Source organism: Scedosporium apiospermum (assembly GCF_000732125.1).
Source record: "Scedosporium apiospermum strain IHEM 14462 chromosome Unknown SEQ_SAPIO_0086, whole genome shotgun sequence".
Taxonomy (NCBI): Eukaryota; Fungi; Ascomycota; class Sordariomycetes; order Microascales; family Microascaceae; genus Scedosporium; species Scedosporium apiospermum.
The window spans coordinates 253339-276652 of record NW_015971787.1 but is presented as its reverse complement, the minus strand read 5'-3'; the positions used below and the strand labels follow the sequence as shown (position 1 = coordinate 276652).

Here is a 23314-nt window from a genome sequence, read left to right as displayed (position 1 = left end):
TCGTCACCGTAAGCAGGGTGCGCTCCTGCTTCGTTTGATGTGGCATCTCCACAACGATATCGATGGGAGCCTCTAGATTACTGCTGATCCCCACGCTCTCGCTTTCCTTGGCTTATCTAGACGCCTTCGCCATCGATCACGTTTGTAGCCAGTTATGTCCTAGTTAGTAGTGCCGATGGCCTTCCCTTAGCGCAGCTGGAGATGAGATGTAGAGACATGGAGGGACGGTTACGAAGTCAATGCGGCGGGCTCCTCGAAGTCCAAATGCAGGATACCCTTTGCCTCTGCCCTCTGGGGTGGATATCCGAAGGGAATGAATCTTTGAGCGAGATGTTTGATTTGGCGGTTGTGAATGGGCACAACCACAGCGAGCTCGTTAACTCGGAAGTTATGTTTATGCATAGAAGCGTGTTTGAATTTTTGAGCAGCGAGGGTACCTAGGGGCTGCCGCGTCTAAAAATTCACGGCGATATCTGCTTTGAAACTACGGCTGCAAACCTATCGCTTTCCTATCTCGAAACCGCTTACCATGGTAGTCGGATTCGGATTCGGATGCATAGCATGAGATTCATCCACGATAACTGCGAACGAGACGTTAAACGCTTCGTATACGAGATTTCGAAAGCTATCCAGGCCAATATCACCTGAGTTCCGGTTATCTCGGGCAAGATCTTAAAGCACTTTAAGGGTATTTGCCACGATGGTATCTGGGAGGCCCACGTAGGTGGTATGAGTTTAATAGAGTTTGCCGCTTGACCCCGGCAATGGGCGCAGTGCCTTGGACGCGGCTAGAGAGCCTATATTATATGCCTCGCCATTGCGGCCGAGACTTCGATTGGCCTCCATTTTTGTGCGGCGCTATCTCAGCACCGGCTTCCACGACCGCCAATATGCCGTCAGACAAGTTCCGCTGCTGTTCCATGCGCTTGCGCGGCCGATATTGCTATGTACGGCAATGGTCTTTCTTTGACACCGGGGACTATAATCTTATACCTGCGGGATCCATTTTGGACTCCTTCCGTGGAGCCTCCGAGACAAGAGATAATTTATTGGACCCTCTGTTAGGGGTACGAAAATGAACACAGCAGGACCATTTTCGTCGCCCCAACAGGTAGCCTTGAGATACTCGGGCTCGATCGGGAAGACGACAATGCCCCGAGACTCTCCACTGAGGACACAAATATGGTCTTGGCTGGCGGTAAAGAGGGATGGGTAGGGGGAAAGGAATGTACGACTCGACTCGGTGCCCTGCCACATCAAGGTGCAGCACTCTTTCCCAGTCATGTACCGTGCTTATCCAATTGCACCGTTCTACCATATACCACCCCAGATATTGACCCACCAAACAATCACTTTTCTTTCTACCGCATGATCGCCTGCAGGCGATGAGGCTCACACCTGCTCGATTATTAGCAATAGTTCTTTTCAGTTGCATCTATGGTGGATTGTCCCTGGTGGATCGCAGGTGACACATAGTCGGACCAGTATTACTGGGCGGACCGGTACAGGGCGTGGACCGGTATACCATCGACCAGTACAGCATTTGGGGCGCGAAAAGTAGTGGATACAGCATGGACCAGTACAGAATGGACCAGTGCAGAATGGAACAGTACAAAGTTGATGAGGCAAGCAAGCCATGCAACCAAAAAATGAGTCTAATCTTGATACTCACCTAGGGGTGGGTAAGTAATAACTGACATCCGTAATACAGCGCTTTTCGCCGTTATTACAGCTCAGTCCGTTTTATTACAGCATAGTGGAGCCGTATCCATATTAACATGAATGCATGCAAAGCCACCAATATATCACAAAATGTATGTACTTTTGTTATTCAACGGATGGCAATGGGTTAGGTCATACTTCTTTGCGTAGGATGCATCAGAACCCCAACCCTAATTATAAGCCCCGCTTCCTGAAATAAACGGTACTACCTGGTTCATACATTACGGAGAGGTCGCCTATTACCGTATTACGGTAATTACCCACCTCTATCCTCACCGTGAATTTTAGCAGGATGGCCCTAAAGCTCATGTAAGTCACATCGGCGGTAGTGCATGTGGACTGGACCCCGGCCGTCGTGGACCTACTAGTGTTAATCGGCCTAATTTGGACGTGCGTAGGGATGACACCACATTCTAACAATTCTGTCCAATAGCAGGGCGTTAGTGACGCGACTGGTTGGCTCTCGCTGCGGAGTGGTTGTCTTGCATTGGACGGAGTACAAGTGAGGCAGATTGTGAGGCAGATTTAGAGGCAGCCCAGAGTGTCAGGCGCGGGAGATGGCCGGGCCTTGCAAAGTGAAAGGAATGACATGGCTTGCTCACAACTCTCCCCAGTCACGAATTCACGCAAGCCTCGGACCATCAGGTAGTCCTTCCCTTTTCCAAGAAGACATTTCAGTCAATACGTGCATCTCAAATCACAAACCTTCAATGCCCCGTCATGGCACGCAGAAACGTTCAAATCGTGGCCGACATACAAAGCGTCTCGGAAGCTTTTGATTTCCGACCGGCCCGCCATTGTAGCAGCTGTGGCGGCTCTTGTAGGACCTTCGAGGATCCAGTGGTGATTCGGCGACTCTTGCAAGGAGAAGCAGTCCAGATATTTCGCGGAACAGAAACACAAATTCGCCAGAATGCCAGGCTGGGCTGCGAATTGGCCAGCTTGTTGGAGTATATGTTACATTCCAGTCAGTCGGATGAAAGAGTCTTTTTTTCTGTCAAAAAAGTAGACGAACATGGCCCTCAAGGTTTACAACTTTTGTCACTTCTCGAAGGCGAACTTGGGCGACAGCAACGTTGCGGCTACCTTGAAGTGGTCACGGGCCCAGGTACGTCTGATTTGTACAAGGGTGATTGTCTCTGCTGACCCATGTCGTTCAATTCAGATGATCCAGCAGCTATGGTCCTTCCCGGAAGGCCAGTCAATCCAGACCCTGTCTCCGCAAGGTCCCTACTTGTGATGTCTCTGTGGCTCTCTCTCTGTACCTTGGGAATGGACGAGCACGAAAGATGCCCTGCGTGGGACGAAGGAGCATCAAAACTCCCCAGTCGCGTGATCGACGTTAGGTCCAGTGTCCCAAGACTATTCACCCCGATACCTAGTCAAGTTGGTAAATACGCGACATTGAGCTATTGCTGGGGTGGTCCGCAACCACACCAGACAACAAATGCTCGGCTTGAGGCGTACCACCGTGCTTTGCCAATGGGCAGCCTGCCTGCAACGATTCAGGACGCCATATCGGTTACAAAAGCGCTACTGATTCCCTTCCTTTGGGTGGATTCCCTCTGTATCATACAAGATTCCGCAGAGGACAAGATACACGAGATAGCCAACATGGGCAATGTTTACAAGAACTCCTGGGTGACATTTTCGGCCTCGCGGGCTAAGAATTGTGATGCTAGTTTTCTTGGGATACAGGAAGACACTCGTGATCGGATGGCTCTTTCTGCCACGGTTCCCATAAGCTGCCCTGATGGGCAGTCTGGTAACGCTATGCTCTATCCTTCGAGATTTATGGACACAGACACGAGGATGGGAAAGATCCCAACCGATGAGCGAGCTTGGACCTACCAGGAGTTTCTGCTTTCCCCGCGTGTCATTAGCTTCTATCATGACGGCGTGGAGTTCAAGTGCGCAAGGGGATTAGATTCTGACGATGGCTTGAAACCGGAGGAGCTAATACTGAGTCCCCCGATGCTATCCAGAGAAGCCACACTCACTCCATTAATCCATCAGCATAGTCCGCGGACTGCGCCAACCTCACTTGAGACACAGTCCCTTCGCCGGCTTTGGGATAAGATCGTGAGAGAATATTCCTCGGGAAGTCTTACCGATCCAGACGACAAGCTGCCTGCTCTCTCTGCAATTGCCTCCGAGTTCTACCAAATATGGGGAGGTCGCTATCTTGCGGGGCTGTGGGACCACCAGCTAATCCACGACCTGCAATGGCGCCGGGCTTTCACATTCAAGTCATCGGAGCAACTCGCGCTCTCTAGAAAGCCTTTGTATCGAGTTCCATCTTGGTCGTGGGCGTCACTGCGTGGCTCTAGCATTCTTACACATAGAATCGACAAATTTTCGAGGCAATCAAGCCGAGTGCGAGTGCTCGAGTGTCTAGTGGACTTGGTGTCGAATAGAGCACCATTCGGTCATGTGGATGGTGGGCAACTAACCATACAAGGACCGTTGAAGAGCATGCATACGGAGGAGATATGGATGCGGTTTCTAGCATCACTTGAGGCCAGGATTGGCATATATGTGCCTGACATACCTTCGCAGGTCCCAGAAGATGAACCCTTTCGCAGCCGGCGCATAGCACCGCCCGGGCGTGGCCCTTTATTTTTCCTTGGTCTATCAATGCGGCCTACTGATCGGCACGAAACATGTGGTTTGGTGCTTGTTGAGACTGAAGATGGCCGCTATGAGCGGGCCGGGTTGTTTATGATCGGGATTGAGCATATAACAGACAACCCCTCTGCTGCACAACAAGATGCAATCGTGCGATGGGGTGATGATTATGAGGTCAAAACTATCTCTATATGTTAGGGAGAAATGGCAGGATCCCGCACCGGCGCCATAAATCTGAGTGCCTGGACATAGGCTCCGCGTCCGAGGTCCAAAGGTTAGCAGCCATGGACTAGTAGTAGCGTCATGTTTTATCAGATGGGATAGCTTGAGACGATCCTTTCTACCACCGCTTTCCTCCCCAAGGTTTTGTACTTTCCTTGCACCGCTCTCCTCGTGAAGCAAAAATGTGGTATGCATTCGACGTTGGCCGTCCGTTTGCAAGGGAGAGGCTCGGGCTTGTGTCTCGCGAGATGCGTCACCCTCTCACCAGTCGACTAAGGAGCTCTGCGAGCTGCATGCAGCCAGGTAAATTTCCCTCCTAAAGGTGAGGAAGGGGAATGTAAGGACCTACCTCTAAACGGGGAGCGGGCGCGGACGGCCCCCACTAGGGGCCCACCCCGGAGCCGGGAACCACAGCAAAGCCCACGGCAAAGCGGGGCAGCTTTTGGCTCCGAAGTTATGGATTTCTGATTACTCCTAACTTCGTCACGCAAAGCATCCAAATTCGGAGGGCTGTTGGACCCAAAAAAGTGGCAGTCAGATCCCACGTAAGGCGCGGTACGCCTCACCTTGTCCCAGTTTCCGGTGCATGGTCGAACGAAATTGTCAGGATGCACCCAAGTGGTGGCAGTTGTAAAGGCCATCGGGGCTTGCCGCTGTTGACACTGTCCGTTTGAACCGGAAGTACGGTGGAAAAATGGCTCCGGACAACCCAGTGCAGGTGACAGTCTGCATCGACAAGTCCAGCAGCGCGGAGCTAACTGAGGCCATCAACTCGATGTTTCAGTGGTACAAGAGCGCAGAGGTGTGCCTTGCCTTTCTCAACGATCTTCTCCCTGAGGACCCGATAGACCATCTCCGTTATTGCAGATGGATTACCCGTGGCTGGACATTGCAAGAGCTCATTGCGCCGGTGAGAGTGGACTTCTACGAGAGCAAATGGAACCACCGCGGGTCTAGGATGGAACACTCGACCCTGCTTAGCGAGTGTACGGGCATCCCAGATACTATTCTTTCCGGATCCGGCGGACTCTATACCTATTCGGTTGCAAGTCGGATGTCTTGGGCAGCTCAACGCAATACTACTCGCGCCGAGGATATTGCCCCCTGTTTACTGGGCATATTCGAAATTAATATGCCGCTTCTCTATGGTGAAGGCCCTAAGGCATTCCGGAGACTACAAGAGGAAATCTTACGCCGAAATAATGACATGACCATCTTTGCCTGGAGCCGGACGTCGAGTGAAGCGCCACTATCCCGACCGAGCTTCACAAGCGTCCTCGCGAATCGCTGTCGAGCTTCCAGGGTAGTGGAGCTATATCTCCATTCAGCGACGATTCTGGCTCGATCTCGGTCACCAACAGGGGACTTCTTCTCTCCGGCGACATACCCATTCGAGTCGTACGTTCCATGTTCCCTTCGAGTCAAGCCCAGCAGTACATGGTCTGTCTTGGTAGCAATTCCGCAATGGCTTATTGCATGGATGGCATCATCTTGACCAAGATCGGTCCGAATACCTTCTGTCGCTGCGGTGTGGGTCGTCTTCCGCGTTTCGCCCCCGTCAGTATAGCGGATGGGCCACCAGTCTTTGAAGACCTTGTTGACTTGCAGAGCGGATCCGACAGCGACGTCCAGCTTCGGGTTCTTCGCTTCCTCTCCACCCGGGGCCAGATCGGCCGGGTGGGTGAGAGGATTGTCCATCTCCTTGAGCTCGAACAACCTGGTAGCGAATCGCATGCTTCTGCCGGGTCGAGGCCATCGGCAAACGACGAGGACCATGAGGATGAAGATGACGATTTGTCCGATGACGGTGAATTAGATAGTGGGGAAGAAGAAATTCAGGGGCTTTCTCATGCCGATATGCTCACCTACCTGGAGCTACTGGCGAGCGATTTTTTCGTAAACGGACCTGCCTTCGAGGAGCTCACGGCGCGAGTCGGGAGTCTTGCTGGTGCTCCCGGCAGCCTTACAGAAGCCCTGGAACGGCGGAGTGTGCGATTGGTGTCATCGTTCCTCCAGGAACATTTCGAAGAGTCGGCTAGGGGCGAATACGAGTGGATTATAGGCCTTCAGAAACTCGGGTACTCCTACCAGGACATGGCCAAGTTGCTCTGTGAGAGTGCCACGGACTCGCCATGGATATATTACGACCCCAGCGATATCCCCATGACAGAATTAGTCGTAGGCCATCACCACCCGGCCTGTCCCCACCAACTCCTTTCCGACGATCCCCAAGCGTCAGACCCAGAGGGCGATGGTTCAGAGACGGAGAGTGGCCCTGATGAAATGTCGTCAGCCTCGGGAAACTCGAATAGGAGGCTCTCTAGGCTACCGAAAGATGACCATAGAGCTATTGAGCAGTTGTGTGGGCTCGGCGGGGTGTCCCCGTTTTCACGAGATACGGACAAATGGCACGGGGATGTTCAGTTCGAGAATGAGGGCGCAACTGCCCTGATAACGATTTCCAGGACGGTCACGAAGGCGACCGATCCTGACGAGGAAGGCGCTCAGGGTATCCTAGACCGCCTGGAGGAGATTGTGCTAGGTTTCTCTGCGGCACTCGGTAACGCTCAAGATGCGGGTTTGTGCTGTAGCTCGTTTACAGTGTTGAGCTACTCTCACCCCCTTGGAAAGGACCCCCGCCCAGAGATACGACTCGTATCGCTCGAGTTCTCAGAGATCGAAAGGTTCCTTGATGGCCTGAACGAGCTGTGGGAGAAGGATGTTTCGGATATCCCGGAAGATTGGAACACAGCTGTGATGAGCCCACTGCTGGAACGGCTTTTCCCGGACGCCGCGCTGCCTATCCAGGAACTCGCTCGCACGAGCCCCCTACACATGGCGTCCTTGGTCCTCCAGCTCCTTTGTGTCGGGCTTCTGTCCTACAAGCAGGCTCACATCGGTGCTATCCGGCCGATCTTCCTCGACACACCCGTGGAGGAAATTCATCTACTAGGGGCATGTACAACGAAGGATAGTAGTCTTCCTTCCATTCGGGCCCGACTCGGGGAACTCACGTGCCTTTCCCAACTGACGAGGGGCCCCGTCCTTGTGTTCCACCCTCAGTGGACAGGAAATGACACGTGGTGTTCACACATACCGATGCAGAAGTTCAATATTCTCGCTACACCAGAGAGCATATTGGATACTTGGGGCCCTGGTCATCTGATTTCCCGCCGCGAAAGCCCTGGCCACTATGTCGCGATGCAGATAGGCCTTGGCCATATCTATCCTTCGGAGGTTACCTCCTCGCCCCGCATGTACCACTTCGGGTCCGACCTCGACTTACCCAACGAAAGCCCTAGGCTGGAACCAGGAGTTGAAATTCTCGTCGGGGATCTCATCACTGAGCATACTTCCTGCCCAAACGTTGAGAATGAATGCTGGGCAGCTTCGGACAGGCGACACCAATTGAGCTGGATTACGGCGCACAAGTCATACTGGAGGCTCGCTCAAAGGCAGCTGGGGATGCAAGGAGGGCCCGACGGCGTGGCCTTCCAAGCGGTTGGTGTACAGGAGAAGAGACCCGCCGAGGTCGTCAAAGACCGGATCCTCTTCTGGGCGCAGCATGCTACCCCGAGATTCCAGCAAGGGTTGTTGATTGAACATCTGAACTACCATTATGGCCTGAGGGTTAGCTTCTGTACAACCATCGCCCAGCGTGTTCCGCTGAGGCGAGTAGTGGCGGATTTGCTACCGGGAGTCGCGGCGTCCTTGACAGATAGGGACGATGTGGCGTCATGGACGAGGCTGAGGGATGAATATAGCGCTGTCGAGACATTACACAACATCCGCGTCTCCCTCCGTGAATGGTTCGTCTCCGTTCTTCCCAGCAGCCTGCACGAGCTGATGCATGCTCTCATCTGCTTGGTATTACACGCCCTTCGATCGACGGGAATTGACCCCACCGGCCAGTACTGCACACTACTATGGCTGCATGAGGCCAAAGTCGAACGGGGTTTCAAGATTCCGGTCAGTGGAAGCACCAGATGGGTTTCGTTGTTAAAGGATACGGAGAACTCTACCACCTTTGCCTACATTACGAACACCTGCTTGGTGTCCGGAGGAATGGACTGCCGTGGCCCGAATCCCCAGTGGCCTGACAGCATCCACTTCCTGGACACGTCTGTCTTCATTGACGCAGCGGAGGAGTCGGTGTGGCTACTGCACGGGCGTATCTACTACTTCGCTCTAGATAACCAGACACTATGGTTCGAGGCGAGAGGCGTGACGGGGGTCGAGGAGGCGGCGGACGAACTCGTCTGTCTCAGCTTCGCCCTCTCCTTTCCCCTGAAGATAGTCGCGAGGGTCCCCTTATTCGGAAAGCGGTATGGCCGAGCACGGATGCTGGGGGAGAACCATTTATCTGGCGGAGTGGCGGAGCGAGTGAAAATTCGCTCCATCACCTGATGCGCGCACGGTCCCATTCACATCGATGCGGTTCCCGTCGAGACTGGGATCCATTTATCGGAATACGAACGGGGATCGTGGCCTTGGCGCCATAGAACTGGGAAAGGTCGAGTTCCGACGGTAGATGATCGGCGGCGGGTGCCTACCTCGCGGGCAAGGGACAGGAGTCGGCCACGGCGACCAAAGAACATATCCTACCAGCGGAAGGCCGGGTTTTATCGCGTGTCTGCCCGTTAGTTACTCCGGAGATGGGCAGCATACTAGTGGGGAGGGGGTTAGATTCTAAACGGGCTACTTTGTGCTGAGGGGCACAGGTACAATAATAATATCCTGACAGCGATAGACTGGTCGATGCCGGATATGGTCCGTCCCTCCTTGATCTCGACCGGCGGGGATGGATCCACCCCACCCGGGCGAACTTCCGGGCTCTGGCACAAAGACCGGCTTTAACAGAAGCTATGTAAGTCATGTCTAAGGGCTCGCATGTAACCTACTACTTTACTTTGTCGCGACTTTACCCAACGCCCGATCCTGCCAGAGGGTGGGCTGCAGGGGTGAGCTAAGATGATACTACTCTTTAGCGGATGTAACTGTTGCTCCTGTTCAGGAGCGGGACCCACGTCGCAGGCTCTTAAAATGCTTAATGAACTTTAAATTGAGCAGCAAGATAGACCGAGAAGAAGAATATTAAAACCACCCTAGACTGAAACGACGACATCCCAGCACGACACATGTAGGCTATCACATATACTAGCCAGACAGCATAAACATCAAATACACGAAGCAATGAGGCACCACCGGTTAACCTCAAAGGATGTGAGTAAAAAAATACGAATCGTGAAAGTTCGACGAGTTTTATGGCATTAGAAGGACCACTCCTGGACGCGAAAAAAAAAAAAAAAAAAAAAAAAAAAAAAAAAAACTCAAGCACCCGCCTTCTGGCCACGCATCCGAGCTTGTTAGACAAGTAATGTAGACGACAGCACATCCAACTGCGTCGGCCTTTGGTCTCAGGGAACACCATGGACCATTCGTCGCAGCATGTTATCGACATGCAAATCGCTAGCTTGTGAATAGTGTCCTTGAGTTTGAAGCCTAGTAGCAACTGATTATTGTTCAAGAACGTGGCAAACTCGGTACGTTCCAAGCCTGGCCTACAATTCCCTGCTAACGCTAACATCATGACCTCGTATACAGATGGATCTGGCTCACCCAATACATGGAGTTAAAGATACCATCAAATGTATCACACCCCCGGACTCGCCTAGCTCTATGGGTTTGGTAACAGCGGGCGTGCCAGCAATTTGGAAGTGTTGTGAGAGAAGGACAAACCCAACTCATGGAAGCCTTTAAAAGATCGGTCACAGGGCGAGCTACACGTCCGATTTACAATTGAGGATCGTTGAAGATCTTAATACACCCCGAGGTTCCTGCCCTCTACAACACACGTGGATGTATGAAGTGAGAGAGTAAATTCATCCTAGGGGAAAGAAAAAAAAATGTGTACTGGCTATTGAAAACTGTCAGAGAATGTGCATTTTCTATAGAGATGCACCGATCGAAAACACAATTTCCAAGGATCAATTCTTCTTTCTTTCGACCTCGAAATCATCCCAGCGAATACGCCTAAAACACCTTGACCACCAAAATTCGAATTGGCTCCCAGGCCATACCAGAGTGTTCCTTCCAGTATATCTGTCAATATACCAGTTAGGAGCATCAGCAGTGTATACCAGATTGGAAAGCATCTTCTGAACCCAGTCGTTGTACGATGCCTGAGCGCTGGGCTTCACGCTGAGTCTCACTCTCTCCCCCGGAGTCTTGGTTACATGGCGTAGTAGGCGGATTATATACTCGACAGACGATTCGATGCTTATTAGCGTGGAGTGTCCAGACGGCAAAGTGTTTGGGCCAGTGAGGATGAAAAGGTTCGGAAATCCCGAAACAGATACGCTGAAAGCTGGGGGTTAGCAAACTAGTAAGGCCTTGGTAAGAGTATAAACCGACCCCATGTGAGCGGCTGCATAATTTACACCCGAATGCCACAACTTGGGAAGTTCATTATCCCCCATACCGATGATTTCCATAGGCATCAGGAGTTCTTGACTCCGAAAGCCATTGCCGAGGACGATCACGTCAATGGGGTAGGAGCCGTCTTCCCCAATGCTGACTTGGGATGGACTTGATATTGAAATCAATCGTGACTTGATTAGCTTAACCCTTGGGTCATGGAGCGCAAGTAGATAGCCGTGATCGAGGACTGGCCTCTTTGCACCGAGGTCAAAGTCGGGAATGAGAACGTCGTGGTATTTCGAAGGTGCGGAGCGTCGCATATAATCGGCGACGGATCGTTGAACCACGCGCCGAAGACTACTCCCAATGAGGCCCTTTTTGAAAATGGTGAAAGCGAGGTCGAGTTTTATCGCTAAGCAGTATCTCCAAAATTTTCGGGCAAAGGGAACATTTCGCAGAGCCCTTGGTAAGGAGTTGAGTTTTGTTAGTGGAGCTTGACTTGAAAGGGTATCCATGGGATTGCTATTGTGTGACGCACCATTTCTGGATTTCGCTGAAAGGAGAGTTTCTTTTTGGCGCAACCCAATGTGCACTCCGGGCAACTTGGACAAGGCTCTTTACTTTACCGTGATTTACCAGCCATGGGACGAACTGGTTGGCCGAGCTCCCGTTGCCTATTACTAGGACATTTTTGTCCTCGAAGGCATATTCATGATCCCAATCGGCGCTGTGAAAAACTTTACCACCAAAGTTTTCAATTCCTTGCACATCTTCGGTGCCTTTCGGGATATCGCAGAAACCTGTTCCAGTGATAAGGAACCGGCAATATCTTGCGTATGTTTGACCATCTCTAGAGTCCGCAAAATCCACTCTCCAGATGTATTCATCCTCGAGCCACCAGGCGGAGATGCACTTTTGTCCCAGGTGAATATTCTTCAAACAGTCGTGTGTGGACGCTACGTGGTGGATGTATGACAGTATTTCGCTCTGTGAAGCATAAGTAGACGACCAGTCGAAATCCGGAGCAAAGGAAAGAGAGTAGACCTGGTCTTCATTGTTACTATTGCCATCCAGGCGTGTCTAAGCAGGCAGCTTGGAGTGGAACATACCAGTGAGGGGATATCGCAACTCAGTCCTGGGTAAGTATTTTTTGCCCAGGTTCCCCCAACATCATCGGCTTGTTCGTACACTTCGACCGTCATCTGGGGAAACGCCTGTCGCAGCCTGATGAGGGCGCACAAGCCTGAACATGGTTAAGCCTTCATCCAGGAGAGGAGGTGGTCCGAAAGGACGTTACCTGAATAGCCGGCCCCAATGACGATGGCGTCTAGTATTGGTGTGGTTGACATTGGACCGGTCCAAAAGGAGAACACTTGAAGACGAAACTATGCTATGACGAGGAGATAGGGCACTGAACAGATGAGCTCGGACAACAAGGGCTTATCTATTTTGCAAGTTCTTAGACACTCGTTATATGTTATATATACACATTTTCCTAGATCATATCAAGGCTTATATACTGCAGAAATTTCGAAGTTACTGCACCATTATTTGTTGAGTGTGCGTGTGAATCGTCGCGTAGTCTCCGACATCCACATCACGATATTAAAGCACCGGTGACATATCGTTTGGTGACACCCACTCCCAAGCCAGGCGGACCGGCGCTCTACCTCTGTGGCCAATGGCTGGGCAGGGCAGGCCCGGCCCCCAAACGGAATTCCGCCAGGTAGCAGCGCCATTGGAATTTATTGATTACTAACTTGATATGTCACCGTAGGTCAAGGCGAGATTGCATCAAACGATCGACATCGAAAGGGTGACATATCGAGGGTTCCTTCCCGCCATAAACCACTGCGACACATCAACATGGATGCGAACCCCAGCAACACCTTGGGCGAACTAGAGACCCGCTCGTCGCGCCAGCGGGTCACGCGACAGCACACACTCGAAAGGGTTCGTAACAATCAACGCCGCCACCGGGCTCGTCGTCGAGACTACATTGCCGAGCTAGAAAAGAAACTTGGTGAGGCCGAACGACATGCTACGTTGCTTCAGCAGCGGGTGCAAGCTTTGGAAGCTGAGCTGAGTCAATACCGAGATCGAAGCACTCAATTCACTTCGGCCATTTCTCAGTTCTCGTGGACGGACAGCGGAGAGAATTGTCCCCAGTCACTAATGACAACTGCTCGCAATCGACATTTAGGTACGTAATGAGGAGAACTCGAAGGAGTGCCTGCTAACATTTATTTCATATTTGGCCATCCAAGATGATACTCAACAGCAGCCAGAGGTGTTCATTCTCTCCGAGCCCGATGGAGCTACACCACCGGACCTTCTACAGACGACAATACCTCTCCACCTTACAGACGAGTCGAACGCCCAAGAATTCCGATGGGACACCTCCATTTTGTGGCCGGAGAACATTGCGAATGAGCCGACAATGCCATGTGCCGAAGCCTACCTGCTTATCACTCAACAAAATTATCGAGGCTTTAGCGAGGAAGGCATAGCCGCACTCATTCAGCATGGGTTTCGAAAATCTTCCCTTCCTGGGGAGGGATGCCACGTCAGGACTGATGTTCTATTCAGCTTGCTGGTACTTATCTCCGAGGCGTGACCAATGTGGATAGATGGCGCAATGGAAAATGGAGACAGCGCAATTGTTGGAGTCCTTTGCGTTGCCTGAGTTGCGTTGTCGTCGAATGCATCGGGAGAAACAGATACATTGCTATATTCAATGTGCGAAAGACTTGCCTCATAATCAGTCCGTTATAAATCGATAAGAATAACGACTTACCCATCTGATTCACCATTCTTCTTCGTCTTCAGCAAGTCCTCTCGTGTTATTATTTCGGGTTCTGAGTTTCCCGATACCGGATATGTTGAGGACCATAGCGTCGAAGTTTCAAATCCAGAGGGGGCTGCCCGTGTCAAAGTCATTGTTGAGAAGAACGAAATTTGGCTGAAAAGAGCGGACTGGTAGTTGGAACGGTAAAGTCAGGTTGTGCCTGGTGATGTTTAGGATTGTAACATTGAGCATCTCCGCCTCTTCAAACTGGGCTGCCAGAGACACAACCGTGTTCCCCACTATCCCAAAATGATTGATCCACTCGTTGGCAGATAGTAAGAAGGAAATAGGGCTTCACCAAGACGCTACAGTGAAGAAAGTAGGTCGGTCCAGGGAACGCCCTCTTCCCTCGGGCGATAGCTCCTTTTTCGTTGTGATTGGGGAGACCTTGGCCCCGTACCTTGCAGGGTAGCAACCCCCAAGACCGACATAATACTAACCTGACAAGGAGCAGGGACCCGACAGACAGGCGAAAGATGGTATGTGGACTGGGGTGACAATCTTCTACGACATGGACTCTACTCAGTCATCAGCGGGAGTCATAGGTGCGCTTAACTATTCATCAGAAGAGGCGGGCACACACTGCATCAGGCAATACTGTACATATGGACATTCCGCGGGATCTCATATAGATAGGATTGGCTGGCTGTGATTCTCCAACGGGGCATCACGGGGCAATCTCCCCGCAGACCCCAAATATCCTAAAATGGTCCCATTGATGAATATCGGTTGACGGACGGGCGACATATTGAACGCCTAAATATGCCAGAGCGGGGATATATAATAAGTAATCTTTCTAATAACCTATTTGACGCATATCGCTACTGAATAGATACAAAAGCAAAGGTTTATCTCCACTTTGCGTTTTCTTGGCTCTCTCTCCCTTGCCTTGGCTCTTTACATGGTCTTGGCTGCCGCATTCCAGTTCCTGGTTTCCACCGAGTCTTAAAAAAAATGTCTCTCAAACTCCCGCTTATCGGCTTGGTAGCTTCGCTGCTGCTGGGCGAAGCCGTCGGCCAAACTGAGGAACATCCGCTGCTACCGACATGGAAATGCACAACCTCGGGAGGCTGCGTGCAGCAAAACACCTCCGTGGTGCTCGACCGCGACTCGAAATTCGCCCGCGGCACTGCCGGCTCTAGAACGGCGGCCGACTACGCTGCCATGGGCGTTTCTACCTCGGGAGACGCCTTGACAATGCACCACTACGTCAAAACAGACTCTGGAGCGCTCAACGCCGCCTCCCCGCGTGTTTACCTCCTGGGCGAGGACGGCAAATACGCAATGATGAAACTCCTCGACCAGGAACTGTCTGTGGATGTTGACCTCTCGGCCCTGCCATGTGGAGAGAATGGCGCCTTTTACCTATCAGAGATGGAGCCCGACGGCAGGGGCGGCGCCGGGGCCGGCAACGGCTACTGTGACGCCCAGTGCCAAGGATACTGCTGCAGCGAGATGGACATCCTCGAGTCCAACTCGATGGCGACGGCCATGACGCCGCATCCGTGCAAGGGTGACAACTGCGACAAGGCCGGCTGCGGGTATAATCCGTACGCTAGCGGGCAGCGCGACTACTGGGGGCCCGGTAAGACGGTTGACACGAGCAAGCCGTTCACGGCTATTACGCAGTTTTCGGCCAGCGGGGGGAGGCTGTCGCAGGTGACGCGCACTTATATCCAGAATGGACGGCAGATTGGCGGCGGTGGGACGATTTCGAACTGTGGGTCGGAAGGGGCGACGGGTGGCCTAGCTGGTATGGGCGAAGCCTTGGGGCGTGGAAGTGAGTGTCTATCCCTATGAAATCTCGCGCTTCTGAAGGTTGTCGGTGTTGGATTTTCTCCTCATCGCGGAACCTGGAGTCTGGAACTTCTTCCCCAGCCGTGATCCTTTGCTGACTCTGCATATCTCAGTGGTCCTTGCAATGAGTATCTGGAACGACCCAGTGCAACAGATGGCATGGCTGGATTCAGGAGCCAATGGACCCTGTGGCGGCGGTCAGGGCAGCCCGTCCAACATTCAGTCGCAGCATCCGGACACTCACGTCGTCTTTTCTAATATTCGCTGGGGCGACATTGGATCGACCACCAAAGGTAAGAAAGTCGATCCAGGTTCCAGCTTCCTTATTCTATAGTTATTGGTTATAGTGAGAGGGTAGCCAGGGCTGTTTCTAAGCTGATCTGAGCATCGCCATTAATCTGAGAACACGTTAGTATCTCAGCTTCTCCAACCACTATCGAATAATATTCCAATAAGACGCTGCTCTAATCGTAGTAGAAACGACAACTGGCCATCTGGGTAATGATTGAAGACTCGCAAGCGCAGTTATGTTCTTAAAAAGAAACTTGAACACTTGCTCCCCAGCGTCTTTTGAAATCTTGGAGCATTACATTACTTTCTAGTTCAAAAAGCTTGGTCTAGATTTATCGCCAGCTTTTCCATACGCTTATATCTTTCAAATCTAAAATATTGCAAAATAGCGGGCTATTAGTTATATATATTTATATATATATTTAAAAAAACAAAATCCCAAATTAAACCCTACTTCAAATATGTTTACTGCAGGTTTGTATCTCATATTAAAAGTAGCATTGTGGTTCAGTTCAGCATGAGGCGGAATGGTCACAAGAAGCTGATTGAAGAGCTGAAGCATCCAGCCACTCCCTACCAATCGAATTCGTAAATCCCTCAGGCACCGGGAGCCTGACGGCCCCTCACGAGCTGACTTCTCGCATTCTGCTGAGCGACAAGTTCCTGATCTGCCTTCAACGCTTCAAATCAGCGGCTGCTTCCTCCGATATTTGCTACTGCCCGATCTCGTACGCACCGAGGCGGTCTTTGCGGATTCCACCAATTCTTAATTTGCCGCCGGGCTCGCTTTGCTCATCTTTGAGAACAGGAACTCTCTTGCGCGAATACGAATCCCCTCAGCTGTGCAATCGTTGACCGATCCTTCAATCGGTGTTCCTCCCGAATCTATAAACATGTCCGGCGCCGAGGTTCTCGGTGTCATATCTTCGATCATCGCAATTGTCGATGGGACCAAAAAACTCTACGATGCGGCTTCAAACGCAGCAGGCCTTCCAGAGGCTTTTCGCGAGGTGGCGGGACGCCTGCCAATAGTCAGGGATATCCTCCGTTCTGCAGAACAGCCCATACGCGAGGGAAAGTTGGATGCCGCTTCGTGCAAGGCAATCAAGCCTCTAATCGCCAGGTGTGAGGAGAGAGCGAAGATGCTCGATACGATTTTCCAAAGGGTTATCCCGGCTGAGGAAGCCTCGAGATTGAGTCGTTACGTTAGTGCTGTGAAGACACTGAACAAAGGGGGGAAAGTAGAAACATTGATGAAAGGATTGCTGGATGATGTGCTGCTCCTAGCGAGTCGGCATGGGTTGGAATCCGCCACGGTTCACCAAATCGACCAAACCACAAAGGCGATCCAGGATGTATCTACCATCAAGCCTTCGATCCCGGATTCAGAGTTTCAGGAGAGTCTGGTCACGAACAACAATTTCGGCAACGGGCCCATGACCAATAACTATGTCTTGGGAAACCAAAAGTTCCAGGCCAACTACGGAACTGGAAAGCAATTCCAAGCCGAGACCCAAACCTTCAACATGGGTAAGGATGATTAGATCGTCTAAGGAACGGATTCAGCTGTTGATATCTTGAGATATTAGAGAATGAAAATGTCAACGAACCAATCTTCCATGCGCAAGTGCAAAATTTTATCTCACGGCCCACTATGCCCAGTAAGTCACCGGGGACCATCAATCCAGTTTCGTTTCTTAGGTTTAAAGTAGCTCGGGTGTTTTGCTAAACACTGTTATGCAGTTCTAGACAATGCGAATTTGCGGAGAGACTGCGAGAATGGTACGATCTAGATCTCTTCTACTGGCGCTCCCATCTGACCGCTGCAGGCGTCTTGGACCAGCTGGAATTCTCTGGCATGAACGAGAGGTATGACGATATCGCCGAGGCCCATAAGCAAACCTTTCGGTGGATCTACGAAAGACGGGAGTTGAAGTTTGTCGACTGGCTGAAAGCTGGAAAGGGTATTTACTGGATCACCGGTAAGGCTGGGTGCGGGAAGTCGACTTTGATGAAGCTTCTCTTTGAAGACAACAGGACCCTGGAGAGCCTCCCAAAGGACATTGAGAACACATCGCTTTCTAGCTTCTTCTTTCACGACCGCGGTCAGAACCCGCTACTCAAGTCTCAAGAGGGGCTCTACCGGGCCATTCTGTACAGCATTCTTTCCGAATACCGACAACTAATACCAATTACTCTGCCCAGGCGATGGGAAGCGATGAGACGGGGTATGCTCTCCGGGGGAAGTTTCTATAACCCAATGATGGCAAGTTGGTCAACGACCGAACTCAAAGAGGGCTTCAAAGCAATTGCTTCGCAAAAGGTCTTGCGCTTGCGCCTCTGTTTATTGATTGACGGACTTGACGAATTTTTCGGGGCGACATCAGGATATCGTCGAAGCATTGGCAGATCTATTGCCCTCATCGGACCATTCTTTTGTCCGGGTCCAACTCTGCGTATCGAGTCGCCCGCTGGTCGTCTTCGAGAAGGCGTACTTGCGAAATACACATCTCAGGGTCCAGGACCTGTCGGCAGATGATATCAAAATCTACGTAACGACAAACTTCGACAAAATCCCAGAACTTAAAGACTTGCTAACCAAGGATCCGATCACGACTAAGCAGATTGTGGACGAAATACTGCAAAAGGCCGAAGGCGTAAGCCCTTCCTCAATTGTCTTATGCTCTTCCTTATTCACAATCATGTACAATTTTGAATACTAACGTCTCGTTAATCTAGGTCTTTTTATGGGTCACGCTGGTCGTCAGGTCACTGGTCGAGAGTTTGGAAAACGGCGACGACATGAAAACTCTTCAAAAGCGACTGTCGGTCCTGCCCGCAGGCCTCGAGCCGTTGTATAGGCGCATGGTCGAGCAAATCGACCCGTTTTACCACACGCATGCTGCCCAGATATTTCGCATGGTCCAATCCACAGCTCAGCCACTCTCCCCGCTGGCCATGTCCTTTGCCGAGGACAATCCAAGAGACGCCCTTTTGGAAGGAGGAGATATCTTCTCGGTAAAGGAGATAGCAGACCGCCATTCAAAAGTTGCAAAGCGTTTGAAGGCCCGCACTGCCGGTCTCACAGAAATCAGCCCACTAAAGCGCAAAAGCCATGGGAGCAATTGGCTCACAAATAATAAGGGCGATCCTCCCAGTGAATCCATCTCCCGAAAGATAGAACAAATTTCTTGGGAACCCTCTAGAATCCAGTACCTGCACTTGACAGTCAAGGAGTTTCTCCGCTCTGACAGTGTCCCAACTTGGCTCGCGACTCAAATATCACAACCAGACGCCGACGCCCACCTTCGTATTGTGGCGTGTTGCTTACGCCAGTTTCGGGCTACCGGATCGTTTCACCTCTATGACTACTCCGAAATCAACAGGTATGATAGCTCTGACTCTATGGCCTATTGTCACGCGACAAGGGACGGCATAGTATTTATGATCATGTTCCATGCTCTCGAAGTGGAGCGGATCACCAAGGCTTCTCAGCTGCCGTACCTTGAAGCCCTGGATACTTTAGTAATGGCACACAAACCTCCATGTCCCGACCGCATATCCGGTTACGATGAATATGGCAATGAAATCAGAGAGTCGAGACAGTGGCATTGGACACTGGATCGATATGCGGACTGGGTTGAACCCCGTGAGTGGTTAAGTGACTATGTCTCATACTTGATAACTATCGGGATGACGCGATCCGTCATCGATAAGTTCAACCGCGGCTACAACCCAGCTTCGAAGCCGGGCCGACCCCTCCTTCATTATGCGACCTGCAGTCTCGCTCCGGGTTACGCCGTCACGGATTTCGAAAGAGACACACTCGATCCAGCCATGGTGGAAGAACTCCTCAAGAGAAAGTGCGACCCAAATCAGTCTTTCGAACCCCCCGACAGAAATAGCATACGTTATTGTAGGACATGGACTGTCTGGGAAGCCGTCCTCGTCGAGATTTGTGCGCGGTTTAGCGGCGATTGGGCAAACACCGAAGCTATGTATGACCTGAGACTACGATGGTTAAAGACAATCAAGCTCTTCCTGGATTATGGAGCAGATCCAGCTCAGTTCGTCATCGACGATTACAATGGGCCACGGGGTTGGGAGAGACGTTATCCAGAGGCGAGGGTATCTGCACTCTTGATCTTAAACAGGACTTTTGAAGACTTCGACGATCCGCTGGTAGAATCAATACGAAATCTTATGATTTCTAAAGGGGCCACCGAAGTGGATGAGCAGGATCCCCAATCCGACCCCAGATCCGGGAATCTGTGAGGCCTGATAGCGCCGAGGACGGCGTTATGAAGTCCAAGAGAAGTTTGCGGTATCTACCCCTTATTGGAAAGCCCCTCGCCGACCAACGGCATGAGAGAAATAAAGAACCCGCAAACAGACAGAGAAGGGACTTCATCCAGAGCTAGATTCGGCTTTTTTTTTTTTTTTTTTTTTTTTTTTTTTTTTCCCGCTGGACCTCCTTCCCCATCCAGTTGATGCGAAAACTTTGTGTACACACCGTCGCATCATAACTTGGAAGTTTTCTAGAGTTGTATCTATGTATCAAGTAGTACGTGGGATAGGAGATCGACCTATCCAGGTGAGTGGGGCGATCATAGAGAACAGGGAAGGCATCCGCCATCCTTCCAGTCCCGCATGGTGTGGAGAGAGTATGGTCTACTGGAATGGCGAGATAGCGTAGACAGCTGGCAAAGGAGTCTGAGCAGGGTAGTCGGGGAATCATGAACCATGAACTGAGCCGAGGTAGAAGAATTTGCACGACTCCGTGCCCGGAACTGGTGAGTGCAGTTCTTGGGCTACAGCGGACTTTCGCCACCGCGATTTTACAGGCCAACACAAACTACCGCGCCTGCTCTTCGAGGGGCCTTGACAGTGTTGTGTTGACGATACCGACTCCAGCCCCTGCTAGCTTGCATGCGGACACGTATCATTCTTGGAGGGCACACCGCCACTGCATGTATGCGTACTACATCTTTCCGCCAAGTCCAAAAAAATAACATCTTGAATTGCGAAAATGAAAGAAGTATTATGGCCGGAAATAATTTCGATGTTGGCGTATTCGAACTTAACGTCAACAGTGGGTTTTCCGTCGGTTTGATTTTCGTAATAGGGCACCTGGGATAGGTTGGAATGAGAGGAAATGCTACGATCTAGGTTGGTATTTGTATTCGGGAGAAGTCACCCGCTCTCCGAGGTCGTCATGCCACTTCGCGCCATCGAGCTACCTCGCGTTGCTACGATGAGCATCGAGTGCTACGTACTCATCTTGTCATTACTGTCCGTAGCATTTTCGGGGTTCTCGCGCAATAAGGCAGCGATGCTTTTCATCCACACGCCTCTGTCTACCACGGTCCCAAAGGTTATCATTATTCTATGCATTCGGCTTCCTAGAAAAAATACGTCTATCTTTACCTGGTACATTTTTTAGGTATTGGTACGTATTGCAGCCGCTTGTGTCTGGAATACGTACCAGGTGAAGATCTGAGAAGCGTAACCGCCCCGGCAAACAAAATGCAAGCTTCCATGTGTAGAAGGTTTATGGCCTCACCCAATGTCAGACTCGTTCCAGCGGATATCGGGTTGAAGAAAATCTCTAATATCGTAGCTCTCGCCATTGTCGCACATGCGCTGCAGTGACGAAGAATCGCTCGTACCCTGGGTCAACACTGGCCTCCAATCCCGGAGGGTTTCTGGGGTCTCTCCATCGAGGATCCCGTCCTCCGCAGGCTCAGGTGGACTTATGCTTTTGTGAACATTTCGCAGCTGACGCTGTACGAAGGCTTCATATGCTTGCCTCACTTTCGAATGTAGATCCTCCTCCTGGGGATGCGTCAGAGGCATCACGAGACCAATGACTTCAGATATAAACTGGTCTACCTGGCTGATTAAGAAGCTACCTGCCTCCTTCATTTCAAGCGGAGGCTGGAAATCTGTAACCCGGGTAACACAAGTCAGTCTCTAGCTGTACAGCAACGAACTCCACTCTTACCTGGTTCGGGTATGTCCCTGTCGTCTGGGAAAAGAACCTTCCAGAGCTGCTCCCAAGTGTTCACTTTGGAATCGGCTCGGCGTGACTTCAGTGTGGTCTCGATCTCGGGGGTTATTCCGTGTTCTGGACCCGGAATTGGCCAATTCATCCTCAGGAAACATGGCTGAGGGGCCTGCTGGTGCTGAAACAACTGAACTGAGCTGGAGAACTGCTCTCCAGACCTCGGACAAAGAGGCCTCCTCTTATGAGAAGTAATTACATGCCGCCTGAAAAATCAGAAAACATTTAGAAAAGAGGAGAACGAAGAAGTTGGCTTACTTGAGCTCTGCAAGGTTTGGGAAAGACATCAGTGCACATGTTCTATTCGTCCGCACATTGAACGCCACGGGGTTCCGTTTGCGATATGGACATGAGAATTTGATGGCTTTTTGCTGTTTGATATGGTGGCCGTCTGCGCGTCCCCCACGGCTATTCGTATCATCCGTCTTCTCGAGAGTCCGTTTCCTTGTCAGTCCTTTTGATTCCCAGTTATCTACCCGAGTCACATTCGGTGAGCTCATGGCGACGCGTCCATGGCTGCCGGATGCTTGGCAGTCCGTAGACTGCGAAATTCCAAAATTTTTAGCCTCGGGCATGGCCCCATCTTCAAAATTTAGATCCCGGTCAGCAGATTCTGGTGCGATCTCACGGCTTTCTTTACAAGGTCCGGAGGAAGCTGGTGAAAATGACCTCGCGGAACCGTCAGTCGAAGGAGTTCCGGCTCCTCGAGCTGGATAATCATGGTCCTCGTCTTCGGAAGCCCAATCCGACATTTCATCTTGCTCCTGAGAGCCATTTTTCAGTTTATCTCGAGGCCAGTACTTAAGGTGATTTAGAGTATCGGCTAGTGCCGCGACGTAAAAATATGTTAGCATGGATCTAGTATGTCACGTTGTTCCATTAGCATCGAAAAATCATACCCTCAGAAGCATGGTTTTCCACTTGACTTGAATCAGGTTTTCCTTCCCGCCTTTTGATCCACCTCTCAATTTTGCGTAGTGGAACAATTTGGCCCCGGAGCTGAAATATCATGTCCTTCCGTCCTTGTTCTTGCCAGATCCGCGCTAGAACGCGCATATCTGCCTCGGTGATGTTCTTTCGAAAGTCCCATATTTGCAGTTGTCGCTTGTATTGCCGTTGACTAGACCGGTTGAATTATTTGTTTGTTAGTCTATGATGCTGCTAGTCTGTGGTGATGATGTTGATAATGTCCGTAACATACGTCCCTTCGAACCTAAACTGTTCCAACATCTGTTTCTGCACCTTCGCCAACGGCAGATTTTGCTCGACATAGAGATCTCTGATTATATGCTTGTGGCATTCCCAGTCGTTTGATCTGAGGT

The 23314-nt window shown here is 51.1% G+C and overlaps 2 protein-coding genes and 1 pseudogene across 2 annotated transcripts; all 3 read left to right on the top strand.

The window, feature by feature from the left end:
• Positions 1–6036: 6036 nt before the first annotated feature.
• Positions 6037–8979, top strand: SAPIO_CDS2309 (annotated as a pseudogene; the record flags this gene model as incomplete).
• A 3879-nt stretch (positions 8980–12858) lies between these two features.
• SAPIO_CDS2308 (uncharacterized protein) lies at positions 12859–13609 on the top strand (the record flags this gene model as incomplete). Its single annotated transcript, XM_016785363.1, has 2 exons — positions 12859–13195; positions 13260–13609. 2 exons carry the CDS (start codon positions 12859–12861, stop codon positions 13607–13609), a joined length of 687 nt encoding a protein of 228 aa, XP_016644739.1.
• A 1185-nt stretch (positions 13610–14794) lies between these two features.
• Positions 14795–20203, top strand: SAPIO_CDS2307 (uncharacterized protein; the record flags this gene model as incomplete). The annotated part of the gene is made up of 7 exons (XM_016785362.1): positions 14795–15620; positions 15751–15930; positions 16769–17458; positions 17722–18156; positions 18509–18585; positions 18668–19791; positions 19849–20203. The coding sequence occupies 7 exons, from the start codon at positions 14795–14797 to the stop codon at positions 20201–20203; spliced, it is 3687 nt and encodes a 1228-aa protein (XP_016644738.1).
• Between the last annotated feature and the right edge of the window lie 3111 nt (positions 20204–23314).